This window comes from Notechis scutatus, chromosome 3 (genome assembly GCF_049901735.1).
Source record: "Notechis scutatus isolate UNSWTSFEM ecotype Mainland chromosome 3, rNotScu1.2, whole genome shotgun sequence".
Lineage (NCBI taxonomy): Eukaryota > Metazoa > Chordata > Lepidosauria > Squamata > Elapidae > Notechis > Notechis scutatus.
In genome coordinates, this window is record NC_142011.1 from 180,904,062 (window position 1) to 180,925,142 (window position 21,081).

At 35.4% G+C, this 21,081-nt stretch overlaps 1 protein-coding gene across 1 annotated transcript in view; it reads left to right on the forward strand.

The window, feature by feature from the left end:
- The window catches only part of CNBD1 (cyclic nucleotide binding domain containing 1), a 120,184-nt gene that overhangs the window by 35,959 nt on the left and 63,144 nt on the right, over positions 1–21,081 (forward strand). The window contains exon 2 of the mRNA XM_026688783.2: positions 19,024–19,169. Within this exon, the coding sequence (XP_026544568.2) occupies positions 19,024–19,169 (146 nt within the window). The remainder of the gene's footprint in view (positions 1–19,023; positions 19,170–21,081) is intronic.

Consider the following 21,081-nt stretch of genomic DNA (forward strand, 5'->3'; position numbering starts at 1 on the left):
GTATTTGTATGCTCATATGGAAATGGTTTAAAATAGAATTATATTGTATAAAATAAGGTTTTATTTGACTTGTAAAATTTATAATGGAAAAAGGTTTAAGTATGTAATGGTTAATGATGATTTGTTTGTTTTTAAAAATTAATAAAACTTGTTTAAAAAAAATTATGAGCATGAACCTGAAATTGTGTCTGCACGAAGAAATGTAACCCGGGATTATGCTGCTTTCAAAAAAGATGTTTTAATTGTGTTTCTTTTCTTTTTGTGAAAACTCAAATAAAATTTACAAAAAAAAAAAGAAAAGAAAGAAAATTACAGGGATATCTCATTGAAGCTACCAGGTCTGCTTAGAGACTTAATTCTTATCGTTATGCATACTTCAAAGTATGTAAAGTATTGAAGTATGTTCCATTATTCATTTATTCTGAATCATATATATTATAGGACCAGCTTATCTGAAAGACTATATGCTCACTTCTGAGATTGTTCAAGCAATAAAGTCTCTGTGAGAATCATTCTTCTAAATTTCCCAATGAAGCTCTCTGTATTAAGTGGATGACTGAGAAATTCTCAGAACAAGATATTAAGTGAGTTCTGAAGAGCTGCATTGCTGGAAGAACAATGTATTCTCTGGGGCACAAGATATTCCCAAATGAGTTTTTCTAAATGGGGTGGGAGGAGGAACTCTGAATAATGAGACATTCTCTGTGTGGTGACTGTGGGAGGCATACAGAATATGCCATGAGAAGCCAACTATCTGCTGTACCAGATAGTGTACAAAGGTCACCTTCAAAAGAGGCCTACACATTGGTCCTTTTGTAGAGGGATGTATAAGTGAGTAGCAAAGATGATAGAAGCTTCTTCATATGCGGCAATCTGTCTTCTCAAGGTTCCCCTTACAAATAGATTGTCAACCCTGACGCTGACCTGGGTGAAGTGGACTTTCAGTGTTACCACACTTGAGTGAGGGATAGGAACAGGGGGATTAGAGATAGTTGGGTTGGTATAATCAAAATAAAAAACCTTCTTCTGGGAACCAAGGACATTCTCACACCTGGCTAGAGGAAGGAAGAGTGATGTCACCAGACCAGCAGTGTTTGGGCCATGTGACCGATTGTTTTGGGTTGAAGAAAAACTTTTACTTTTAATCAGGTGAAAATCTTCAGAGTTGTTTTCACCAGATATGTGCCAATATGATATTTCCAATAAAGCTATTTTTTGATATTCAGCTGCCTTGGAGTTCTTGCTTGCAATGGATATATTACTTGGAACCCTGACATAGATACAAACATTACAACATAATTGACATCATTATTCCTTTGCTAAGAGAAATTCCATTTTTTTAAAAAAGCTACTGTTAAAAGCCTAAGAAAGGAAGCAAAAACAAATAATAATCTTTGATGGTGATGAACTGTATTGTTTTTGGAGTTTTAAAAAAGTCATCATGAATTGCACCTAAAAATACAGACAATTTCTCTTAAGTTCATACAGACAATGTCGTCATTTGACAACACATACTTGTCATTATTGAATTTCTGGCTGTGAAGAAATTGCTTATGTATTTATTTTCTCTTCTTGGAAGCCCATTCAGCATTTCAATAATGTGCTCTGATTTTTTTTTAATGCAACATCTTCTACTTAAAATCACACTTAATGATGATTGAGAAAATAAACCCTAAACTTAATTTCTTCACTTCCTTTCTTAAATATCGTATTGTGGAAGAATTGTTTAATTCTATTTTTCTTTCTTCTCTGGCCTAAGACTTTCTTTTGAAAAGAGCAGTTCTTTATTTTCACTACATCTTAGGCATATAAATGAGGTTTAGTCTTCTCTCATGTTTTCTGCCACTGCAGGAAAATTAGTAAATTAGTCCAGTTTTAGGAATTGAGCAGACTAAGAGTGAGATTCCTACCTTTTGTCAGGGTTCAAATGACACACTAAGATGTATTTTTTTGGTTTTGGTTTAGCATGATCTGCCAAGCCCTTGTGGGTAGAAATAATGATTTATGCCTTAGAATGGTCTGTGATCTCAGATACTTATATTTGACCAATGTTTGTTTCAAACTTTAGTGGAATAGGAAGAGTATTGATGTCTTTGAACTTTGGTATTGAGAAGAGTATTGTGGACAGCCAAGAAAACAAACCAATGGGTCATTGAATATATAAGCCAGAGTTTTCTTGAAGGAAGAAAGGACCAGACTGAAATTATCCTACTTAGGACACATTATGTGAAGACCCAAGAACTCTAATGCTGGGAAAGGTTGAATGAAAGAAAAAAAAGAGGACAACGAAGAGAAAAATGGATGGACTCAGTCATAGTGATAATAATGATAATAGTGATAATAAGTACCCTAATGAGAGACTTGAAGGAACAGGTTAGGGATAGATAGTCATAAAATGTATCTATGTGGTCACTAGGAGTCAAACATGATTTGATGGCATATAATCAATTAATCTTTCAAAATATGGAGGTTTTACATACTCTTAGATTTTCATTAAAGATGTTTATTCATTTAAAAAAGAAAGTCCAAATCTTTATTTATTAAGGATGCCATGCATTCTGTTGGGATATATATGGAAGTACAATGGAACAATAGGAATTTTTCATTTTGCTATGAAGATATCTGCTTAAAATATTGGCCAATGTGAAGAATATGGTGGTATCATTGAATGAAACATTGTGTCCTTAATTCTGCTATGATTCAATTGTATGGGCATTGAGAGCATTGGGCCAGATTTACTTTAGGAGAATGAATCTGGTTCCTAAGAATTTCTGTAAGGGATCTGGTAAACCAGATAGTCTTAAGGTTAAATTGGTCTGGGTTCATTGCTCATATAATTTACTCTATGCTAAATTCTCTTCTTACTACTCTCAATGTAAAGCTCACTGGTTTCTAAATAGGCATGTATAAAATTGTAGGGTCAATTTTTTTGTTATTCTTTTATTTTTATAAAATATTTTCTTATTTTATTTTGCTACTTCTAATACATGCCCTATGTTCATTCTACTTAACATAAATGCAGCATTCTGTTTAAAATGTGATGGCATTGTTTTTTTTCTTTTGAGTTCACCATTGTATTTTGTAACTGTCAAAGGATGGCCTTCAAGCGAATGAATCACAGCAAGACTCAGAATGTTGCTGACAGTAACTCTCTGTCTTAATTCTAAAACTCTTCTGGAAAATACAGTTTGATATTATTTTTTGAAATTTGTGACATTGATTTACAAGGTGGAGAGGTCATAGCTATGCCATAGCAATTCTAAAACAATGGCTTAATCTTACAGAGGTTTTATGGATCATGTAAAGTAGCATAAAAATTCAATTTTGGACTATTAAAACAAGGAATTACATATTAATTAAAATGCCATAACCAAATAGGAATGCAAAAGAAATATAATATATGGGGTTCTTTTGTCTACCAATGGAATCACTTATTTTTAAAATCTATTTCAAATAATGTACAGTATTTGGACTAATATCAAGGTAATACATTTTGTTCTTACATGTTTAAAATTAAGTTATACATTTATGAATAGACTTCATTGATATGGAATTGTGTGCTTTATATGGAAGCATTATTATACTATGCTTATAGCATGTGACCTGGAAACTTAGGAAAGAATTTGGTCAGCAAGTAAATAAATTCCAAGGATTATAAACCGTTAAATGCGTCCAAACCAGAGATAACATTTTGTGAATTACATTAAATATGTAACAAACACTTCGTAACTTCTGATGGTCTAACATAAAACATATGATAATCTAAAAAAGACACACCTAATATATGATGTATTATGTGGAACAATGGTTACTTCCTAATTTGTTTCACCAATTATTAACTGTCTGCATGGACAGGAAGATCTACTCTACTGAAGATCTTTGAGAATAGAAAATTCTAATGAAAATCTAGCTATTTATATTACTTCCTTTATAGGCAAGGTGGACAATTATTACCATGGCAAGTCCAGAAAGGCTAGCATATTTATGTACATATTTATTTATTTATATTTATTTTGTTTGTCAAACAGGTACAAGATAAATATAAGTATGAACATAAACAACAAAGGGAGTAAATGCAGATAAATGGGGACAGTAAGACAGGGACGGTAGGCATGCTGGTGCACTTATGCACATCCCCTTTAAGGACCTCTTAGGAAAGGGGTGAGGTCCATGGTAGGCACTTTGGTGTTGAAGCTGTGAGGGGTTGAGGCTGTAACAATGGAGTCAGGTAGGGTGTTCCAGGCATTGACCACTCTGGTGCTGAAGTCGTATTTTCTGCAATCAAGTTTGGAGCAGTTTACCTTGAGTTTGTATTGGTTGTTTACCTGTGTATTATTGTGATTGAGGCTGAGGAAGTCGTTGACAGGTAAAATATTGTAGCAGACAATTTTGTGTACTATGCTTAGATCGAACCACAGGCGGCACAGTTCTAGATTGTCCAGGCCCAAAATTTCAAGCCTGGAGGCATAGGGAATTCTATTGTGAGTGGAGGAGTGGAGTACTTTTCTCAAGAAATATTTCTGAACCCGCTCAATTGTGTTAATGTCCAATATATAGTGTGGGTTCCAGGCAGACAAGCTGTATTCAAGAATTGGTCTGGCAAAGGTTTTGTATGCCCTAGTTAACAATTCAATGTTGCCAGAGAAGAAGCTTCACAAAATAAGGTTAACAACTCTTAAAGCCTTTTTGGCAATGCTGTTACAGTCCCTCAAATGCATTTTAAAGTGCATTTTATACTTCAAAGGCATTATTAGAAAGTTCTGAATGCTATTAATATCATGGTGACAAATTTTGGTAGCAACCACATTTCTGATTTGGAATATACAGCCAAATAGTAATGAAAAGATTTGAAGGTCCCCCCAAATGATCTTAAAGTATCACATCACACTTCTTGTTCACCTATACTAAACACTAAATATGAAAATTCCCTATCAATCCAATTAGAAGTGAAAAATAACATTGAGGAAAGGAGCTATGTAGGACAGAGTATAGGGATCCATAGCAATTATCCTGTATACTTCTTTGTTAAGAGACAGTTATTGACATACCAGCTTGTATCACATCAAAAATCCCAAATGAGATCTTAGGGTTTTATGGTCAATCCTGAACAGTTGTCAGAATGTCTTGCAGATTGCAAGGGGTGGACAAAAGAAAAATATAGCAGAGGGCAAGTGCAAACTCTTCAATAAGTAGAGAACAGATACAAAAAAAAATCATAATAGTAGAATTTGCCCTTAGTATGACACAAAAAGAAGCATTCTGATTTTTTTCCTGCCACTTGAAACCCAAGTTTTAGGATTAGCCTTCTTGCTATGAGGCTGGGAAATGTAACATAATGACATTTCTTTTCCTTCATACTCTCCCACACTTGCCTTCTGAAAGAAAAGCAACCATCTTGAGGTGAAACGGTAGAATTGTATACCATCTAAGGCCATAGGGCACAATTCCTGCTTGAAACGCCTTAGATGCAACTCCCAATGTCTATAAATCTTTTATTTAAAATGATATTGAAAAAAAAAGAGCCCAAAAGGGATCTATCATATGAACTGTATTTAAAGCAATGTTTTTCAATCAATTCTACTTTATTCCATTTCAATCTGTGTGAGCAACACTCCTTGAAATCCCTAATTTAGTCACTAGAGCACATTCAACAGTGTTACAAGGATAGAACGAGGGGTACGTTTGTTTTTATATGCTTGTCTGCAGAAGAGAAAATATGAAATTAAAGTACAATATGGTAGCTTTTTATTTCATCCAAATCCTGAACATTAGAACAGTCATACTGAAATAATTACTGTTATTCTAAGAGTACAGACACCTGCACACACATATACTTTTGCACAATCACTGAGCATCCAAATATGTCTCTTGCTTTATTTCTCCATATACAAAGACACATACACAGATGGAAAAATAGTTTTGCCATAGTAAATTCTGCAAATAGAGTTATAGGATTCATAGTTGCATATCACATTTCAGTGTTTAACTTCAGCTGTAATGAAAACTCTATTAAGCAATGGAAAAACTCATCTTTCCTAAATAGGAAATCATGCTGCTTCAAAACTCAACTGGATCCTGTAAATGAGGAGCAGTTATTGTTGTTGGTTAAGGACAACTTTTTTGGGTTGAGTATCAACCTAATTTAGTACCCCTTCATTACATTTTTCTGATGCCAAAGGCACATGAATAGAGTGAAATAATGGAATAATAGTATGTTCTCTTCAGCTGCTCCAAGAATCTAGCAGCCAAAGATTTATGAGTGTGTATGAGAAATACCCTGGCTTGGTCATGATATTAATCAGGTGAGATGATCTTATTTTGACCTCGTTGGTCATAGACTGGGAAAGTCTAAAACATATCAGGAAGCATATTTTGAAAAAAAAAGAGAGTGAAACTTAGATTATATTGATTACATATTATATGGTATCTTCTACTACAAAAAATTGGCTATCTAAAAGTTCCTAAAAGTCCTATCCTTTCCCAACATCCTCCAATCTTCTGGAATGCTCTCCAAAGACAACTATGGTTTTAATTTAAATTCTCTTGTCTTGGCTTATTTCCTCTCTCCTATGAAAAGCCAAATGATGTAATTCATATACTTTCTAGAAGTCTAGTTGGTATATTATAACATAGTACCACTTTATTAAAAAAAAGTTATTTTCACATTCCTTGTATTAAATGATATACAAGTATAACTCAAATTCCAATTTCTTTCCAGAATCAGACACAAGCATATTTCAATAAACTGGTCTCATGTTCCAGACTCTGGGTGATTTAAAACCCCATGCATTGCCAATTTATCTGAATAAATAGATCTGTTTTGTAATGGTGCTATTGATACTTATAGGATGGGCAAAGTGTAACTTGGAATCAAGCAGGTAACTGAAAAACTAACTCAATTCATTTTTAGAAGTGTCTATTATATTAGAATGAAGATTCTATTAACTAGCTAATAAACTTTATATAGTTGCCAATCTCACTGAAGGCAACTCTAGGAAGCATGCAATAATAGATAAAAGGGAAAAAAACATGAAAACAGCAAATAAAAATATAAAAAACCATAGCAATAAATATCCTAAAAACCCAAAATACAACCGTAACTGAAAAAATGCCTACCTTAACAATGGAGCCATCCAGACAACCTCTATCAGAGATTGTGCTTCTTCCTGACCAAGAAGAATGAGGAATGGAGAATTAAATAAGTAGGAAGCTAAGCTTCCCCCCCTCCTGCTGTTGTGATTGTGTCAATGTGCTCTGGGTCCCATTAATTAAATAATGCCATCTGGTGAGGCCCAGAAAACTCATCTTTTCTGTCATGACACCTGTCCCCTGGAACACCATTTCCTCTGAGATTTGTAGATCTTGCACCCTGTGTTAGTACGGATACATGGTCTTCTTGTATAGCTTTCTGGTTTTAAATTATTGGATTCCCCCTCCCCCGCCTCCAGACTGCCATGATTTCTGCATTTTACAGTATTTTTATAAGTTGTTCAGAGTTGTAACATATTGGGGTGGCCTATACATTTCATAAAGAAAAAGTAATAAAAAAGGGATAATGTATCAGGGCAAAAAGACCAAAACAATATTAGGTTCACATACTGTGATATTATAAACCTTTGAACTGAGTTAGCAAACCAAAAGCCTTAACGTACTGTGCCCCAAACAAATCAGATGAATGATGGATAAATTATGACCTGAGTCATACATAGTAAAATCTGAGCTTAGCAAAAGAACAAACAAAACAAACTATGCAATTTCTGTTGAACCTGGTCTAGAGTCTTTGTTACACCCAGCTATTGAATGTTTTTACAGCAGCATCCAGTAATAGAAATAGTCCTGATAAAGAGTGTCTCTTTTAAATTAGGAATAATGCATGAAAGGGTCATGTGAAATGGCTTCCTGGAAGATTACAGTGGTGAGAATATGTAGGCATTTATTTAACAAAAGGTTCCTTTAGTATCAGATAGCCTGGTTATACATCTACTACAGTTCTGTCTTCATAACCTAGTCATTATAGGCCAGTGCTCGCCCTCTTCCTCCTCTGAATTCTCTCATTTGTCAATGTATTTTTAGAAATGTGGCTTGGAAATGAAGGTTGCCTTCAGGGCACTACTTTGCTGAAGTTTATTATTCATAGTAAGCATTTCATTCTTGAGCCGTTGTGTGGTCTTTGCTGAGGTTTCTTGGAACAGACTGGCCTAGTTTCCCTATCAATTCACATTTAAATGTGTTCAGGGAGCATGACCTAGTTGTCTCCCTGCTGTCCCAGAAGGTTTAAACTGGAAGGACAGGAAGAAGCCACATACAATCCTATATTTTGCTTGCAAGAGAGAGCAAGAATGGAGGAAGGCAGGAATGGAAGCCAAATGCTGTAAGAAAAACAAAATAATAAATACCCAAAAGAAACAGACCTATTAAGCAAGCTACTGTGCATAAGAAGAGTGGTCATAAAAGTCAAAAGCAGTAGTAACTTGTTTGGTATATTTGAAAATGTGCACCCATTAGATTTATCATAGACACATACCTATGGCAGAATGCAGTATTTTGCTGTAATGTGCTGTTTTCTTTCCTGCCTAGCATGCGATGATTGCAAATACCATATTCCTGTGAACTCTGTCAAAGAAGTCCCTTGCATATTTAATTCTGCTCATAGAGTACATGGCCACATATCATCAAAAATAGCAGCTGTTATTTTTAAAGAACATTTTCAAATGGTTAGTTCTGGTGCTGTTTCAGGGAAGTGGAAGGAAATAATAAATACTTGCACCATGTTTTGGTTCCTCCACAGAAGGAAACATCCCCCACCTCCCATTATTTTTGCAAACCTAGAAAGTCCTATAGGTTTAAAATAAACTGTACATCTTCATTGTTTTCATTATTTCAAGGAAAAGCTCAGGTAGGCATATAGCATTGCAACCTGGATTTAAGAAAGAGGCTGACCAAGATAAAAGAAGGTTGAATGTTGACTTAGTTGCTGGATTCCATGGAAGTACAAGATTATTCCTGAACAACAGGCACTCTTTTTGTACTGGCAGTAGTAGGCAGGTGTATGGAAAGTGTTTGTGTGTGTGTTGACCCTGGCAAGTGCCTGGATACATCTTTGCAGTTTTCTTGGCAAGATTTTAGAAGTGGTTTGTCATTCTTCTCAAAGAGATGTAGATTTATGTATTTGTTAACAGATAGATTAACATGGTTGTTCTTCAATATCTCAGTCACGTTTCCCTGATCCTCTTTTACTTCCTTGAGTTTTTGGCTTGTTTCGTGGCTTGTTTACTTATGTTCCTTTCCCCCATTTTCCCTTTTTGTACCTTACTTTCCCTTGATTTTCTTCTTTTATTCTTTGCCTACTTCCTCCTGGACTACATTAGTAGGCCAGATATCAGGAAACATGACTGTCTGATTAAGCAAAAGGGCCAGCATTTTGTGGGAATTGTATTCAGAAGATTGATGCTATGAAGTTGTATAAGAGCAGCAGTCGTGCCAATATTTTTATTACACATTTCTGGGCTATAGATCAGAAAAGCATTCTGGGGCTGAGGGCTCTTTTGGTGGGAAATTTTCCCCAACCTATTTGCAGAATTACTTTCTTTCAAAGGCTCTCAGGTCTTATGACACTATGTTACGCAACTACTTTTTTTTTTTCCAGGCATTTAAAGATTTTTATAAACTTTTGAATTCCAGAGACATCTTATTATCTTTTTTTTTGTCACAAAGAGACATGCTGAGAGGCATGGCACAATAACACCATACAGGTGAGAGTGGGATGGAGTTTAAAGTGCATGCTTTGTTTTTATGTAGGATAAAACACCTTTTTGCTTTGTTTATGTTGTTTATTGCCAGAAGCTAGAACAAAATTCTGACTAATTTTAGTGCTGATTTTCCATCAAATGTCATGACATGATTACAGAGGGTTGTGAAAGGCACATAAAAAATTGCTAAAACCACTTGTTGTTGATAGACTATTGATCACCCATCTCGGAGACTGCACTGCTTTTAATATTTTGGAGGATGGATTTTAAATTCAGCCTCTGTTTTGATGTGACTACCTGATCTTTGCCCTCATGAACTTGTTTTCAGTCTGTGTATTCTTAGACAAGCCTTACTTTTGGGGATATACTTATTACCTATAGAAGATATATTATCTGTTATTATCTGCATTCTTAAAGCAGACAATCAAGACCCAGGGAAGTTGCCCTCTGCCTGATGTTCTTCATACATTTCTAACTACAGTGAAGTAAAATGCATTCATTCTAGAAGAAATTTTGAGCTGAACAGCGGTACAGAATAGTATAGAATTATCTCTGATTTGATAAGACATCCTTTTGAGTGAGATCTGTTGAGAATTCCTTGCTTGCTTGTTCAAAAATGTAGCAATTTACTTGGTTACCTATCTGTTATCCAAGAAACTACTCTTTACCAAGGAGTAGTTTAAAGATATATGAACTATATGAGCACTGAACCTTCAGGAGCATGTATATTTACATCTCTATACTAAACTGTATTGAGAGAACAAAGCCTGTCTTGCCAATATATAAAGAAATGTATCTTTGGCCCATTTGCTTGGGAGGTTTGCTAAGCAATAGAAAATCAAATTGTAATACTGCCGGACAGAGGTGGTATTCAGCAGGTTCTGGCCAGTTCTGGAGAACCGGTAGTGGAAATTTTGAGTAGTTTGGAAAATTGGCAAATACCATCTCTGACTGGAGATTGTACGTATCCTTCCCCTGCCAATCCCACCAACTCACACCCACAGAACCGGTAGTAAAAAATTTGAATCCCACCACTGCTGCCGGAGAAGAAACCAAGTGTGATAAAGTTTTGCAATATTATTTTGCAACATATATAGGAATCAATACTGCCTTGTTCCATATTTAAGTAAAATGTATGAATGAACCAGCCTATGACAATTTATAGCTATATAGGTTTTGCCATTTCTATGAAGACATTCTCTAAGGGATACACAAGATTGATGTCAAAAACACAGGAGAAGTCAGAAGGTTACAAAGTTTGAAAAGAGATATTTCTTTTATAACATCTTCAAATCATCTGAGAAGCTCCTTATACATATAAGGTGAAATAGAAGTGTAATCATGGTTGTCACAAAACAATAGGAACTTCACTACAGCACCTTTCTAAAATAATCCTCGTGTCAGTTTACACCGATAATAATTATTCTTTGCTGCTTCTAACTAATGGGAATTCTTCAGAACTGTTTTATAATAGAGGAGAGGTTATTTTAAATCTTTATAATGATACACACTAGTAATAATTTAGATCATAAAACAGAATAAGAGTGATTTTCACCTAATTAGAATTTTCCGATTAGAATTCTTTCATTACAATCTTTTAAAAAAACATTATAAATATGTAATTATAAGATAGGTGAAAAAAATTATATGCTTGGTTCATGCATTATGAAATGCTTCTTAAGTGAATGGCATATATGCATCTATTTCATAAATGAGTACTCACCAGTTATTACTAGGGCTCAGCGAACTTGGCTGTACGCAGGAAGCTATGACTTGCCACATCTGTAGCGAGGCATGTAGAAGTTGATTGCTATAGGATGAATATCTTAACATACACCCTATGCTTTGGACTAGTGACAGCAAGGAGCTGTAGGCATTCAGTCTGAACAAATTGGAGTGCAAAATGTGAAAGGACTAATGGGATTCAGGGATTAATTGATTATGTATCATCCAATTGTTGTTGATAGTTTGAGACCATATGGATAGATTTTTCCCATGACAATCTATCCCTAACCTGGCCTTTTAGGTCTTTCAGTGGTGTGCTCATCGCTTCTATAACTGAATCTATCTCACTGTGGTCCTCTTCTTCTCCTTCCTTCAGTTTTTCTCAGAATTAAAGTCTTCCCCCAGAGGACTAATAGGAAACATTCCAAGTCTCTTCATGAGTGATGTACCACCTCCATTCTTATCAATGATATGTTTCACCTTGAAGTTCAGTTCTTTGAATGGATTTTGAATTTCCTTGTACTCAGAATGATCGTAACAGACCACAATATAATTTATTATGAGAACTTTGTATAAAATGGAAGTGTTCATCTTACAATTATTCTCTGAAAAATCTATAGGTAGATTCTCAGATCTTTGAAGGTTTTCTGATAAAGCTGTGACTCTTTTCTATATTTGAACTGTAGTAATGTAGTAAAACATTTTTGAATATATAGTATATGCTACAGAGATGCTTGAGGAGGGAAAAGATGCAACTTACCTAGATAAAATTGTAGGTTGGGAGGTATCTTGGTTTGATGACCTCCTGGTCCTAATGGAGCAGGTATGCAGCTCAAGAAGGTTCTTAAAGTCAACACCATCTATATTAGTAATGTGTTCCATAATTTCAAGTTTCTAAGCTCATTAGGAGCTTTTAAAAATTGGATTAGAGTAATATACCTTTTGCTTCTTGCTACCTTGCAAAAACTTCAGATAATGCAAAATTTGGTCATCTTGATTATCATTAGGTTCAAAAATTCTAAACACAAAGCATTACATTATTTTAGGTTAATTGAACTGCCTCTATGCATTTCTAGCAAAGTTCTACTGGTAAACTTTAACATCTTAAATAATTCGATCCTAGAATAGTTTAACAATCTCTTTTACTCTTGTGATCATGTTTAATATCTAAGATCTGTATCAGAAATCATGGTCCTCTCAAAAACATTGTTTAGCCATGGTTCCAAAATTCCACTGTTGGATTTGAGACTGCTCTTCAATTGTTTCTGGCCAGCCAAAAAGATTCAAGGGGGTTGGTATACTCCAGATCCCATCACTTAAACAATGCTACTTTGTGGGAATAAGATGATGTGCCTTCTCTGTTGCTGCATCTGCCCAATGGACTAGTGTTCAAGAGCTATGGTGGTGGTGCAGTATTGCAGGTTATTTATTTATTTATTTATTTTATTTGTCAATTGTTTACAAGATAATAAGTATAAGTATATACATAGTTATGAATACATGAAATGGGTACATATAAGAAAAATAAAAGAAACAACAGGACAGGGATGGTAGGCACATTGGTGCGCTTATGCACGCCCCCTACAGACCTCTTAGGAAAGGGGTGAGGTCAATAGTAGACAGTCTAAGGTTAAAGTTTTGGGGGTTTGGGGAAGAAACTACAGAGTCAGGTAGAGTATTCCAGACATTGACCACTCTGTTGCTGAAGTCCTATTTCCTGCAATCAAGTTTGGTGCAGTTAACCTTGAGTTTGTATCTATTGTGTGCTCTTGTGTTGTTATGGTTGAAGCTGAAGTATTCATTGACAGGTAGGACATTGCAATGTATGATTTTATATACCATACTTAGATCAGACTGAAGACGGCGTAATTCAAGGTTTTCTAGGTCTAGAATTTCAAGTCTGGTGGCATAAGGTATTCTGCTTGACTGCTGACTGCTAGCAGTTCAGTTTGAGTTTCACCAACTCAAGGTTGACTCAGCCTTCAGTAAAAAGAGGATCCAACTTGTTGGGGGCAATATGCTGACTCTGTAAACCACTCAGAGAAGACTGAAAAGCATTGTGAAGTGGTATGTAAGTGCTATTGCTATTGCTGTAGTACCCTCTAAGATTTGTATGACCCTCACCCTATGTGCCCCCAGGAAAGCATTAAACAGTCTCCGAGCTAGAATGATGTGGGCTCCCACTAACTGCCAGCAATAGAGCAGAATTATTATTCCTCTCTCAAATTTGTTTCTTTTTTTTTTTGACTCTTAACGTAACCCTTTGTAAAGCATTCAACATCACTGATTTGTGAGTGACCTTAAGACTGATACACAGATAAATATTTCTTGTCTGTTGTGATCTGAAACACACCTCTTTTGCATCCATGTCCTCTATCTTATAAAATCACCATACTATATGATTCCTTTTTGTATTTTGTTTTCTTGAGCTTTGATCTTAAAAAGTGGCTTATAAATTTCTGCATAATTTCAATCTTGTAAATAAAAATGCCCATATTTGTATTATGATTGCACAAAGGTGTGAATCCTTATTTGGAAAGGAAGCCCATTGAATTTACAATGCAGTTGAGTTGCAGGAATCCCTTCCCACAGCCAGGGAAAATCTAAAATGTCATTACTGCATACTTATGAGTCAAGCCTAATACCATTCAAACTATACTAATGTGTGAATAATAGTTGACAGTTTCCAAAGTATACTAGTCAAACACAATTTAGATCAGATGTTTAACATGGCTTTATGGCTCACCATATATTCTTTTGCTGCAAAGCTAGAGATTTTTAATACCTCACCAACCATTTAGAGTCAAATATAATTGCATAATATTGCAATAAAAATGTATGCTGGCATTTTAAACCGTATTCATGAATATTTTATTCTATATTTTAATAAAAGCATGGAGTTTAGTAGATTTTTATATCTTATAGATGTGTAGTTTGAATTAGTTTATAGTTCATTTTAATTTTCCAAAATGTTTCCTTCATTTCCACTTTAAATTATTTCCACCTGGTTATCATATTATATAAATGCCTTCATCTCATGTATACACATTTCAACTGGCATTCTTTTCTACTAAAATATTACATATGGACACTATCTGTTCATATACCAAATAAAGTATTAAACATAAATACCAATAATCCATGAGATTATTGTTCATAATATGTAATTATCCATCTCACAGATGTAACTCTGGGTAATGAAGAGCTTCCCAGTCCAGGAGAAGTGCAACTGGCATGTAATTTATGCAAAAGTTTTCTAGGCCATGATTGTCCCCTAGTCTTTGAGCAGGAGTTGTGAGTCCAAAAAGACCCCAGATTGTGCACAAGGACTATTTGGGACAGTTCAACCTTATCCAGCAGCAAAAATGGTAAATTCCCAAATCTGGAAGCCACAAAACCCAAGGACACTCAATTTTGCTGATGTTCATCTGAAGCCTGTTGTCCTTAATCCAGTCCTCTATAACAGTGGTTGCCAACCGGTGGGCCAGGGACCACTGGTGGTCCGCAAGAAAATTTTGGTGGTCCACAGAGTAATGTCCCCCAAAGCACTCCCCCAAGCAATTAATCCAGGCTGTGCAGGAACACAAGGTTGCACCACCCACATGGCCTGCCCATCCACTGGCCCTCACCTTTCGGCCAAGTGCAAATCTTACCTTGAGTAGAGCTGGAACTGGAAGGTAAGATCAATGGTGGGGGAGGAAAATCCATCCCGGGGGGCTTGCTGATGTTGGTGGGAGCAGCTGCTCCTCCACCTGGATGTACCAGACTGCCATGGACTGGAGGAGCTGCTCTGGGATTACCAAAGGGCCAGTCTTGTGACTACTGCAGCTCTGGAATAGACTGACTTTCCCACCAATGTCAGTAAGCCACTGTCAGTCAAAATTCATTTTAGTGGTCCGCGGGATTTAAAATTATGAGTTTGGTGGTCCTTGAAGTTCAAAAGGTTGGTGACCCCTGCTCCACAGCTTCCAAATATTAAGACAAGACTTTCATAGCATCATTAATTGGCCAAGTTCCTTGTTTAGATGCTATTTTGTATATGACTTCTTTGCTGTTCCACACTTTTGTTGACAGTTCAGTAATTAACAACATCCTGCTGTTTATCTGAAGATAAAACACCAGAAGATTAGATTTTTGCCATCTAATTGCTATATTTGATATATCTATATCTGTACAGATTGCTATATTTCAAGAAGATTAGGGCATTTGAGCAAATTAGGATGCCCTTTCTGAGATTAACTCTTCAATGGTTTTGCTGAAGGAGTTAAAATCTTCCTAGGTAATTTTGGTTTTGGCTGAATTATCTCTGAAAATCTGGGTCAGCTGGAATCAGTCTGGACCAATATATGGCATTAAAGCCTGTATAACAGTAGGATACTCTAAAGCAGTGTTTCTCAACCTCAGCAACTTTAAGAGGTATGGACTTCAATTCCCACAATTCCTCAAGCAGAATTCTGGGAACTGAAGGCCACTCATCTTAAATTTATGTTTTACTGACAAAAAAATAAAGGGAGACTAGTATAGATCAATTTCAAGTTATTTAGCTCTCATCAGCTAGCTGTATCCTTCTGGGATTCAAACCCAGGCTACTTACATATTAGGTAGATATATTAACCTCTAAGCCACTGGCTCCTCTCACTTTGTTGGCCATACCAGGGGAGAGAGTAAGTATTTTTTCTGGTGGGACTGGTCTATCAGGGTAGTCTGGTCTACCTTATTATGGGATAGAGCATATTGCTTCTGTTTTCATCTTTCAGCCCTAATCCAGGAGCCTTCACAGGCAGTCACTTTCGCAACAAACTATTTTGTGTTACATTTATGTTTTACTGACAAACAAATGGAAACAGTATGCTGCGACCCATAATTGGGTAGACCAGGTTGCCCTGATAGACTGGTCCTACTGGAAAAAACACTTCGTCCATCTTAAAGTTGTGGAGCTTCAGAAAAACTGCTCTAGATACCAAATCCCTTAGTGCTCTAGAATTACTAATCCTCAAAATATACCTTCCATTTCTGTATTGCCACAATCCCCTAGGTAGATAAACAACTAAATCTAAGAGCAGCTGATCTGCAGCTTCTTTCCTCCCTAAGCCTGTTTATGGTTTAAGTATTAAAGTAGGATTGTAAAGAACCAAGCTCAATTTTTTTTCAATAGATTACAACCAGGTGGCGGCAGCTGGGTGGAGTGTCTGGTTACCTGCTGTCTCTTAGCATTAATAATTTCCCTTTCAGCCTAATGGATGCAAGAAAAGAAAGATATCTTTTAGATATCAGTCAACAACAATAACAAAAAAAAAACAAGTGAAAGTGATAACTGCAATGATGGAGGTAACGATCATTTATAGTTTGTTGCTAATATATAGTAGTTCCAGTTCACTACAGAGAGTTTACGACAATAATTCTGGAATCAATATTAGTATTTCTCAACTTGAAGATGTTCATTGATGATGGCTAGGGAATTATAGGATTTGAAGTCCACAGATGTTCAAGCAGTCAAGGTTGAGAATCACTGACTTATGTCTTCAGAAGTACTGGTCACATATCCTCCATTCTGACAGAGACATGTAATTATACCCCACTTCAGTTAGGGGGAGATTTGAGTGAACTGAATTCTCTGGAACTACTGTTGAATGGCAAAAGGACTCTATAGTTGAAGTTCTATTATTGTAACTAACATTTCTCACCACTTTAGTTATTGCATCTGTAAATATGAATACCAGTTTAGCCTCTGGCATTCAGAACCTCAGGTGATGTGGAGACCATGTTCGTGTGGCATATCCTATAATTGCAAAGCATTGTGGCTTTTCAAAATCTTAAATTAAGGGTGGCAAAAGCTGCTTTTTTTTGGCAAATGTGGACTGTACAAACTGTTCCTTTGAATTCCCGGAGAAATGTCCAGTTTAAAGCCCTAAATACTATAATTTGGAACATTAAATTGCTATGCTATGCTTCTTTTCTCATTTTGATATTACTCTGTTTGAAGCAAGGTTTTTTAGATGAAATGGAAGATTTTTACTAGCAACTGAATCTTTGCTCTTCTGACCTCTCTTCAACTAGATATGTATGTCCATAACATAAGCATGTGAGAAGGCTGAGCATCCCTGGCTGCTGGCATCCATATTGATTACTAAATGATATTGTTTCAAAAGAGGCTTAATGTGTTGTATCTTTAAGCATACATACATACAGTAAATTATGAATTCCATTGTTCCTTCGGTGCAATTTCTCTCTTTGTCAAAGAGAGGTGCCACATACTGCTGTGACATTTTATCAGGCACAAACCAGCTTTTTTCATTTAAGAAAAGAGTGAAGGGGGATTTTGTTTTTGTGATAAGAATGGATTGGAAAAAATGGTGTGTGGCTTTTTGACCATCTATTTTCTTACTCACAATCACCTAGTGGTATTCAAGGTTGGTATTCAAGCCACATAAAATCACACTTGGGAATCCAGTGGTTGAGGTAGCTTGAGGATGAGTTGAAGGATAAATATATGCATTTCTAGACTGATTTTCAGTAGCAGCTGAAATCATCTGCAATGCTTTAAATTGTACTTATTAAAATTACTTAAAGGGGGGGATTGTAAACCTGAATGACAGAGTTCGACCTAAATTACTTGACATGGTATAATAAAATAGTGCAATAGGGGAATTGCAATTTTTAAAGGGGAACCCCCTCCCCATCTCTCATTTCCCTCTCTGTCTGACATAATAGATTATTATTACAATTACTGAATCATTTAGAAAAAAATTGGTATATTTATTTTATATGTTACTGTTACTAGGACAACTACAACTTCCATTACTGATATTTCTCTAAAGCAGGTTACAATTTGAGCACAGGGAAAGTCTTGGATTAAAATACTGAAGTCCTGTGAAATAAGGAATAAAATAAAGTTTTAATAGCACTTTGCTCTCAGACATGACAGCAATGGTATTTCTTAGATGTCAGAATAGTTAACCTCTGTAGAACCCATTGTAGAAAGATGTAAATAATAATAAAAACTCTAGTTACCAATTAATTCTCCCATCAAACCAGTCTATTAAATTAGAATGCCTCAACTGAACATTGGGCCCACTCAAATCAAGTTGTGAAAATCAGTTCTCCTAATATTCACACCAGTAGTGGGATTCAAATTTTTTTTACTACTGGCTCTGTGGCCATGGCTTGGTGGGCATGGCAGGGGAAGGATACTGTAAAATCTCCAGTCAGAGGTGGTATTTGCCAGTTCTCTGAACTACTCAAAATTTTTGTTACCGGTTCTCCAGAACTGGTCAGAACCTGCTGAATACCACTTCTGATTCACACAGATATTTGTATTCCTTACTAACCCCTAGAAAACAAGATGAGGATATCTAGTCCTCCTTAAGTTGCTGAATTTTTATTTTTAGTATCCTTCACTTAGCTGGTGCAGCTAAGTATTGTGGGTTTAGTAATTGACACAAATTCTTGATACCTGGTTTAAAGTTTTTCAGGTACTGGGCAAATTCTTTGATCTATGCAACTATAGAACAACAGGGGCTATTATTTTCTATGCATGTTTTTCCTGCAGACCTATTCTAAGAACTGAAGAAGAACATGAGACTGTCTATAAAATAATGAAAGTCATTCCTGATATTAATGAGCAATTATCTGAAGAACAGATAAAGGAAATCAGCAAAGTAGTTCTAAGAGAATACTGGGTGAAGGAAAGTACAGGTAGGTAAATATAGGGTTTTTTGTTTTTGTTTTTGAAAAATGTGGTTACTTCTTGAAGGATCAGAGGTACCAACTAATGTAAACTAAAATAAGAGATGTTGGAACTTGTAGTCCAGTTTTATTATGGAACTAAAGCTACACCAAGTACTGGATCAACCTATTTTATTAGATTAGGTATGTAATTACTTTTTCCCGTATGGCAGGCAATTTTAGCAAATAACTTTCTATTACAAGATTACATCTGGAAAAAAACACCCAAATCTTTCATTTTGGGGGTATCTTTTATTTTTCTCTTGCTCCATTGATATCAACTTTCATCTCTATTCTAGTGCTCAAGTTTATTTCCTTCCTCCTGTTCTATAATGGAAAGTATAATGTCATTATTCTGCTAGAAAGATAGATGTGAAAAGTCTTTTAATGAGAAATGCAGATATGGTGGTTATGTTTTTACCATTAGATTATACTTTTTTCTTTCAAATACAAAAAGTGGAATCTTTTGTTATACAGTCATCTGGTTTAACATTGTAACTTTTATCCTTGTTCCACATCCCTTATCCAAATCTTTTTTCTTTTTTGAATTTTGATTCTTCCTTACATGGTATTCTTAAATATGCTGGAGGTGTACCTAATATTGATACTATATGAAATGATAATACACTCACAATTTCTGTTAACCACCCACACTGGCTTTATATAAAGTAGAGTTAAAGTTAAAAAGCTCTAGAGACAAAATAATGGTCACCAGTATAGGGTCAAACCAGCTTATAGAAGTGGAACTACCAAAACATACTTCCTCCAACCTTTAATTTACAACTGCAATCCTGGAATATACAGGGGTTGATAGTGTCACAAACTGCCAACAGATTAGCAGGATCCATAGACTCAAAAAACCCATTTTCTGCAGAAAGTCAGAAAACAAGATATCCATGGCCAATTGTCTTCCAGTAAAGACTGGAAACCAGATTAAAAAGTATTCTGGTATATATCGTACATTTTGAGTATATATCTGAAAAGTATCATTAAGTTCCAAATAATAATAATTAAGTTCCAAATAATAATAATAAGTTTCAAATAATGTTAGTTTCAAAATGCCTCACAAATTAGTTTTAACAAGTTTTTGAACGGATCCAATCAGAATTTTAGGAGCAGATGACAATCTTCCCTAATCCAACTGGCATGTGTGCAGATTGAATTTGGCATTTGCCCAAAGATTTAGGAAAGTCCTAGATGCCACACAGATTACCTTCATATAAGTAACACTCATCCTCTGGAGAAATATGATGTGTAGACACACAAAAAAGGGAATTGAGTTGTACTTTATATCCTTACCGCTTCCCCCCAAGCAGCTGCCTCAAATAATTGACCACCTGTGGTGTCAGAAAGAGGAGAGAAAAAATCCTTCCTCTTGATTGTCTGATTCTCTCTCTCTCTCTCTCTTTCCTTCTCTTGGAAGGGGCAGTAGTTGGATCCAAAAAAAGAAGCTCATTGAAGGGGCTGTAGTAACAATAATGAGTAATATACAGACAAAGGGAATTTCACCCAACCTGCCTCCTTCCAGACTGAATTCAACATTGATGTAGAAAAATAAAGTGAATTTATTGTAAGGTTTTTCTTTATACATCATGAAAATTCATCTCAATGCTCATTTGTTTCAGTTCACCAAAAAGCCATTCATAAATATTCTATTTTTGATAACACATAGAGTTCCAACTAGGATTTTATATTACCTTTTTTAAAAAAATCAGACTTATTTAACTTAGCAAAGTTTGAGAAAATCAAATATGTTCATTGGTAAGAGTTAACTATTGTGCTGATCTTTTGAAATACAGATATAAGCCAACTAAGAAGAATATAGTAACCGAAAGACATGTTATTAATAGACAGACTAAGGTGTAATCTGAGCAGATAGGAA